The sequence below is a fragment of the Octopus sinensis genome, linkage group LG22, assembly GCF_006345805.1.
Source record: "Octopus sinensis linkage group LG22, ASM634580v1, whole genome shotgun sequence".
Taxonomy (NCBI): domain Eukaryota; kingdom Metazoa; phylum Mollusca; class Cephalopoda; order Octopoda; family Octopodidae; genus Octopus; species Octopus sinensis.
The window spans coordinates 5,869,853-5,878,857 of record NC_043018.1 but is presented as its reverse complement, the minus strand read 5'-3'; the positions used below and the strand labels follow the sequence as shown (position 1 = coordinate 5,878,857).

Genomic DNA, 9,005 nt, shown 5'->3' with positions numbered 1-9,005 from the left:
AGATAGACAGATAGGTAAAGTGTATTTATGCATTGATGTATACATATGTGATTATACAGACATATACACACACATATACATGCATATATAATATTTATATATGTATAGAGAGAGGGAAATACATACATATATGTACGAGGGGCGTTCAATAAGTAATGCCCCTGACCCAATTGCAGTTGTTTGATCTAGCTGAAATTTTGCACGTGCAATTATTTATATCTCTATAGATTAAGTGGCAAATTACAGCTCTGAACTAATTGTGGTTTCTGATTTACAGGTGTTTGAACTGAGTCAGGTGTGAAATGGAGCCTGTTGAGTGTCGAGCAGTGATCCGGTTTTTGTATTTGAAAGGACGCACACCACGGGAGACTTTTGATGAAATGAAAGTAACTTATGGTGATGATGCCCCATCCTATGACCTTGTAAACCGCTGGCTTCGTGAATTCAAACTTGGTCAGAAGTCTGTGGAAACAGCTCCCAGATCTGGTCGCCCCCCTTCTGCCATTGATGAGGCATCTGTCCATCAAGTTGAGGCTGCCATTTTGGAAGATCGACGCATGCGGCTATGAGCTTCTCCCCCATCCCCCTACTCTCCTGATCTTGCACCCTCTGATTTTCACCTCTTCCCACCCATGAAGTTGTGTTTGAAAGGAAAGCGTTTACCAGATGATGCAGCCTTGATTTCTGAAGTCACGTCGTGGTTGGAGGACCAAGCTGGGGTCTTCTACAAAAACGGTATCCAGAGCTGCATCAAACGATGGGAGAAATGCATAACTCTGGGTGGTTCCTATGTAGAAAAAGACTAATAACTGTGCCGAGTTTTGTTGCTCTACTACTATGGGAAGTGGGTCGGGGGCATTACTTATTGAACGCCCCTCGTATATGTATACACACACACACATATATATATATATATTCATATATATACGTATATATATTATATATACATACGTATATACATACGCACATGCATATATATGTATCTATATACATACGTATATATATATATATATATATATATACATATACACACACACATACACAAACACAAACGCACACACACAAACACGTAATACTGAAATAGTGGAGAAGATATGATATTGCTGTGGGGTCGCCCTAGGCAAAAAGTTTAAGTAAGGCATGTGTAAAATTTGAATGAAATTGGTTGCGTAGTTCTCAAGTTTTAGGGAAACACACAGACAGATAGACAGATAGACATTCTCAGTTTTATAATATATATATATATATTATATATATATATATATATTATATATATATATATATATATTATATATATATATATATATATATCAACACACATACTTATACATACATAATTAGTTAACATTTGTCTTCATGCATCCCCTCCCTCTATCTATCTTTCTCACACTCATTCATATAATGTTCTGTGGCTGTTTTCGTGTTTTGTATTTCTTCCCGTTTCTGCACAGATTGCACGCTGAAGTGACAGTTGCATATTTTTAGAAAAAAAACTAACAGTAGCAGGCGGGGGGGAGATGTTCTTCCACCTTTAGTAATTTCTTTGCTGGTTGTTATTCTGCTTTTATTTTTGTTATCGTTTCTTCCAGTTTTCTCTTCTGCTTTTTTTTTTTTACGAAATAAACAGGTGAAAAGTTTCACATGTGTCTTCCATCCACCATCTTTTTTTGTGCACATGTGAAAGATGGGAAGAGGAAGATATCATAAATACACACACATATATATAATACTGCGACAGAGAGAGAAGCAAGGAATTGATCAAAAGGTTGTTACTACATGATTTTTCAGAAGGTCTCGTCTGTTTGCATAACTGACAGAGATTTTCGTTGTGTTCTGTTTTTGTTTTTTGCTTTACAGCTATTTCAAGAGCTGTAGAGTTTTGATAATATCTGAGTAATAATAACAGTAGTAATAATCTTTTCTATTAGGCGCAGGAGTGGCTGTGTGGTAAGTAGCTTGCTTACCAACCACATGGTTCCGGGTTCAGTCCCACTGAAGACCTTGGGCAAGTGTCTTCTACTATAGCCTCGGGCCGACCAAAGTCTAGTGACGGAAACTGAAAGAAGCCCGTCGTATATATGTATATATATATGTATGTGTGTGTATATATTTGTGTGTCTGTGTTTGTTCCCCCAACATCGCTTGACAACCGATGCTGGTGTGTTTATGTCCCCGTAACTTAGCGGCTCGGAAAAAGAGACCGATAGAATAAGTACTGGGCTTACAGAGAATAAGTCCTGGGGTCAACTTGCTCGACTAAAGGCGGTGCTCCAGCATGGCCACAGTCAAATGACTGAAACAAGTAAAAGAGTAAAAGAGAGTAAGAGTAAAGGCACAAGACCTGAAATTTATGGAGAGGGGAACTAGTCGATTAGATCGACCCCAGTGTTTCACTGGTACTTAATTTATCGACTCCAGAAGGATGAAGGACCTCGGCAGCATTTGAAATCAGAACGTAAAGATGGACAAAAATGCCGCAAAGTATTTCGCCCGGTGTGCTAACGATTCTGCTAGCTTGCTGCCTAGTAATAATAATGGTTTCAAGTTTTGCCACAAATCCTGCAAGGTCATGCACTGTTTATCTTGATATGAGATCACCATGTCACGCACACATGGTTGTGATGCATGTGCCTAGTGTACCCATATCAGACGGGTAGTCATGATGGGTATACTGGGCTTCTTATATTTTACCCCAGTGTCACTTTGATGGCATGCACTGCTCTCTCACTCAATAATAATAATAATAATAATAATAATAATAATGAGGAGGAGACCCCTTTGGTCATAAATGACCATGAGATTGCACCTAGAAAGTTACCCTCCAAGGCACAAGTCAGGGCAAGATTGTTTTGTTGAGGGCTAGCAGTCGCCCATGCATACCAGCCTTCCGTCTCCACACCACCGATGTTATCCAAGGAAAAGGCAAAGGGGCCGATACAGCTTGGCACCAGTGATGTCACAACTCATTTCTACAGCTGAGTTAACTGAAGCAACGTGAAATAAAGTGTCTTGCTCAAGAACACAACTCGCAGCCGAGTCCGGGAATTGAACTTACAACCTCACGATCGTAAGCTGTATGCTCTAACCACTGAGCCATGCGCCATAATAATAATAATAATAATAATAATAATATGATAAGAAGAAGAATAACGAAACCAAAGAATAACGAAACCAACCTTCCAAAAAACTATCGGCCTATAACCTGTCTATCCACCACGTATAAAATCCTAACATCTATCCTGGCGGAGAAAACATATGCATTCATGAAGAAGAACGATAGTTTCCCCATTGAACAAAAAGGGTGCCGCCGAGGCTCTTACGGATGCAAAGATCAACTGCTAATCAATCGTATGATCCTTGAGAACTGTCACAACAAGCGCAGAAATCTCAGCACCGCATGGATTGACTATAAAAAGGCCTTCGACAGTATACCGCATCCATGGATCTTGAGATCGCTGGACATCTTCAAATTTCCCCTGTGATTTCAAACTTCCTGAAGCACAATATGTCATTGTGGAATACGAATCTCCAATTATACCACTCTAATGGAGTACTTGCCTCCAGAAAATATAAACATCAACTGTGGAATTTTTCAAGGTGACTCACTTTCACCTTTAATATTCTGCATAGCCCTAATACCCCTTACAAGTGAATAAACAGACAGGGTATGGGTATAAAATTGCCAATAAAAAAATAAGCCATCTATTTTATATGGATGACTTAAAACTTTATGGTAAAGACAATAATGAACTTGAAGGCCTATTGCGCACCATGAAAGCATTCAGCGATGACATCGGGATGGAGTTTGGACTTGAGAAGTGTGCCAAGGCCACTTTCCAGAAAGGGAAAGTGAAGACCACAAATTCAGTCGTGTTAGATGTTGACACAGTCATAAGAGAGCTTGAGCAAGAACAAACATACAAATATTTAGGGATAAATGAAGGCTCTGGTATTCAGTATGCAAGCATGAAAGAGAAGATCAGGAAGGAATGTTATAGGAGAGTTCGTGCAGTCCTGAAATCTGAACTAAATGCACGTAACAAGGTGTTAGCTATAAATTCCTTAGCAGTTCCAGTTGTTACTTATAGCTACAATGTGTTGAACTGGAATATGAGTGAAGTAAAGAATATAGATAGGAAAATACGCAAGCTGCTGAGTTGTAATAGGATGCACCACCCAAAGGCAGACGTAGATCGCCTTTACCTTCCCAGAGCCCAAGGAGGTTGAGGCCTGATCCAATTTGAACTAGCTTACAAAACAACCACAATTGGACTGGCCAAATATCTCAAAATATCGAATGACTGGATGCTAAAGCTCGTGGAAAATCACGAGAGACGAAAGAAGCTTCATTCTATTATAAAGGAAAGCAAAAAATTTGCTATTGATCTCGTGCAGGATACCCAAACTGAACAACCCGAGGGAAGTACGGCAACTATTGTTGCAAAGAAGGTGAAAATGATGGCAACAAAAAAAGCGCACGAGCAATTGGCTGATAGGTGGGAGGAGAACCTCTGCACGGCAAATATGTGACCCGCAGCAAACAAGCTGATGTGACCAGAAGCAAACCCATCAGTGGCTACGGAGCTCAGGGCTAAAAGCAGAGAGCGAAGGTTTCATCCTGGCTGCTCAAGATCAAAGCCTATTAACCCGGAACTACCAGGCCAATGTGATGAAAAATGGAGCAGACCCAAAATGCCGATTCTGCAACGACATGATTGAAACAGTGGACCACCTAATCTCTGGATGTAAAGTCTTAGCACCAGTGGAGTATAAATTAAGACATGACAGAGTTGGCCAATATCTACACTGGCTAATAAGTCGGCATTACAATATCAAAACTGCCGACAAGTGGTATAATCACCACCCTGAGGCTGTAACTGAAGGAGAAAATGTAACCATTCTGTGGGACTTTCCAGTACATACAGACCGAACCATCAAGGCCAATAAACCAGATATTGTTGTGAAAGACCAAAACAATAAAGTTTGCTTATTGATTGACATGAGCATCCCCTGTGATCATAATATCTCAGCGAAAGAGTTTGACAAGCTCAGAAAATATAAAGACCTACTCATTGAAATTGAGAAAATGTGGCATCTCAAGGCGGTTACAATACCAGTGATCGTAGGAGCACTAGGAATGATCAAGAAGGGAACCGAAAATTATATGAGAATGATCGTTGGCTTACCATCCCTGCAAGAAGTGCAAAAGATTGTCTTAACTGGTACATCACACATATTGAGAAGAGCATTGTCGATGTGAGAACTGTTGCTGCTCATGTATTTTAATTTAACTTAAAAAAAAAAAAATTTTTTTTAAATGAACCAACTATTGAGTTTGGTTTAATGGCCTACCAATGTATACTATGAGTTTCTTTGCCCTAGGAGTCGGGAAGACACTCGGCAAGAAATGGAAGCAAATTTGAAAGAAGAAGAAAAAAAAAAAAAAATAATAATAATAATAATAATGTGTATGGAAAACACTCGGCGAGAAACGGAAGAAAATTTGAAGAAAGAAGGAAAATAATAATAATAATAATAATAATAATAATAATCGTTTCTACTAAAGGCACAAGGCCTTAAGTTTTGCGGGAGGGGGCAAGCTGATTACACTGACACCAATGTTTCACTGGTACTTAATTTATCAACCCCAGAATGATTACAGGCAAAGTTGATCTCAACAGAATTTGAACTCAGAACATGAAAACAGACGAAATGTCACTAAACATTTTTCACAGCTTCCTAACGATTCTGCCATCTCGCCATCCTAATAATAAAGAAGGTGGGGAGGAAGGGGATCCAAATTCCGCTGGGGACGATTTTTGCCTAAAATCCGTTCGGGGGTCAATAAGATAAGTACCAGCTGAGTAGAAGGCGTTGATGCAATTGATTATCTCCCCCTTTCCACAAAATTTCAGACCTTGTGCCTTTAGTAACAATGATTGAGCAGGTATTCAAAACTAAAAAAAAAAAAGGGAGAGAAAGGAGAAAAAAAAGCAAATTTTTTATTTATTTCTAAAACAAATAAAATAATATATATAAAGGATATAACAAAAATATTAAAAGGTAAATTATGAAAATATTTTAAAAGATGAATTTACACACATCAACACATACACACACACATATATACATATAAACAGATACATATGCACACACACATACCATCATCATTTAACATCAGCCTTCCATACTGGCATGGGTGGGACATACATACACACACATATATATATATGTAAACATAAACATACACATATATCAAGATACACACATACATAAAAACAGACACACACACATATATATATCAACACACACATCAACACACATTTCATCAGAGACACAACAGGAATTCAAAGAGCCACATGTTATGAAAATATGAACTTGTATATAAAATAGCAGGTAAGCAGTGGACAGGTGGAGAAATAGTTTAATTTATGTGTGTGTGTTAAAAGGTAAATTATGAAAACAATTTAAAAGACATGAATTTACACACATCAATACACACACACACACACATACATATAAACAGATACATATGCATGCACACATACCATCATCATCACCATCATTTAACCCATATATACATATACATATATATATATATACATATATATATACATACATGCATATATATATACATACATAAATATATATACATACATAAATATATACATACATACATATATATATACATACATATATACATACATATATATATTTATATATTTCAGGGCATTATTTATATATGTGTGTGTGTGTGTGTGTGTGAGAGAGAGAGAGAGAGAGAGAGAGAGAGAGAAAGAATCCGGTTTTGTAAGTACTTACATTAGATAGTAATCTCAGACACGCAACTACACATACACAGAATATATACATGTACATAGTGATTCTTACACGTACATACATTTATACACGTACATATATTGTACATATACACATACATATGCACATAGACACACATATGTACAGGTTCTCATTGACAAATATGCACACACATACATATAGACACACATGCACACAGATGCAGACACATACACACATGTACTGGACTATCATTGGTAATAATATATATATATATATATATATATACACATACATATATATACATATATATATATACACATATATATATACACACAAATATACCTATATATATATACGCACAAATATACCTATATATATATACACACAAATATACCTATATATATACACACATATATACATAAATATATATATACACACACATATATACATAAATATATATATATATATACACATATATACACATATATATACACACACATATATACATATATATATACGTATATATATATATATACACACACACACACATATATACCAACTGCAAATACCAACTCTGACAATCTCAAACTAAGGGTGCAACCTATCAACAAGCAGATACGGTATATATGGGCAGAAAAAGAGAGCAACAGCATCTGACAGCAAACAGAGCTGTCCCAACAAATTTCGTGTGTCCCACCATACAAGCTTGGATGTTAAATAATAATGATGATATACATAATACACACACACACCATCATCATCATCGTCATCCAAACAAACATAAAATTCATACATTACACCTGCACATTCCATACTTAAATGCAATATATATAGTAAGTCACACATCTAACGATATTTCAATGAGAATCACCAGGTGAAAAACACAAAAGTGAATCAAGCAATAACAGTATTTTTTTTTCTTTTTCCCCTCCCCTTACCCCACCCCACCAAAACACTTATTTCAACATGCTTCTGTGATTAACAAACTCCTGCAGTGAAAACATAAAGGCAGCCACAAAAGGTTCTTTTATCTCCTTCCTTTTAAGAGACCAATGTTCTATTTCGCCCTCAGCTGACTCAGGTTCTCTGTGAATAGAAAAACAGAAATACATACCATAAATCCTCGGGTATAGTCCGCCCTTGAGTATAATACACAGGGGATTTTTAGGGGGCTGTACCTCTGAAAAACCTAAACCTTGTATATGATATGCACCCCTTCTCTAACTTGAGTCAAAGAGGTCTCTATAACGTCCTTGATTTGTAAAAACGTATACAGTGCACTAAGTAATCATCGTATTCGAATTTCGTTCACTTTTCAATGAATAACAGGCTTTTTAGATAGAGTTTTCAGAAATCGTTCCCAGTACTTACGTTTTAAAGTTTGGAACTTATTCTATTGATTACCGTAAATCCTCGAGTATAGTCTGCCCTTGAATATAATATGCAGGGGATTTTTAAGGGGCTGTACCTCTGCAAAACCTAAACCTTGTGTATAATACGCACCCCTTCTCTAACTTGAGTCAAGGAGGTCTATATAACGTCCTTGGTTTGTAAAAATGTATACGGTAACGTCCTTTATTATTATTGTATATATAACATAATTCAAATGTGTAGCTTTTTTGTGCATTTTGTTTGCAGAACATAAAGAAATAACAGTAATAACGTTTAACCCTTTAGTATTTAAACCGGCCATATCCGGCCAAAATAGCTAATCCGTTTTATGCTCAAACTGACCAGATCCAGACTCTCACACCTACCCCACAATGTTATTCTACATTAATTACACCATCAAGATCTTGAAGATATGAGATAATGCATGATTAATTCAAATCAATGGGAATCAATAGGCATTATGTTTGATAGAATAATCTGAACACTAAAGGGTTAATAAATGTTGCTAACTGCAAGTTATGGATGATTTAAGGTATTTTTGTGCCTGACCTCACAAAATGCCCTAACCACTGGGCCATTGCACCTCCACAAATATATATATTAAACAGTGAATAACAAACTCTAAAATATCAGTTTGAAAACCACTTCTATCAGAATCACTTTTGTAAACTTATAAACATCTGATTATTGAAGTGGAAAAATTATCAGAAAAACCATTTAAAATACTAATTCTTGCACTTCAATAATTAGATGTTTATAAGTTTATAGGAGGTGGCTCTGATAGGAGTGGTTTTCAAATTGATATTTTAAAG

General features: G+C 36.6%; 1 protein-coding gene across 1 annotated transcript in view; it reads right to left on the bottom strand.

Moving 5' to 3' along the window:
- Positions 1 to 7,341: 7,341 nt before the first annotated feature.
- Positions 7,342 to 9,005, bottom strand: part of LOC115223266 (histone deacetylase 8-like) — a 40,944-nt gene continuing 39,280 nt past the window's right edge. Inside the window, exon 11 of the mRNA XM_029793771.2 lies at positions 7,342 to 7,887. Within this exon, the coding sequence (XP_029649631.2) occupies positions 7,859 to 7,887 (29 nt within the window). The 3' untranslated portion in view covers positions 7,342 to 7,858. The remainder of the gene's footprint in view (positions 7,888 to 9,005) is intronic.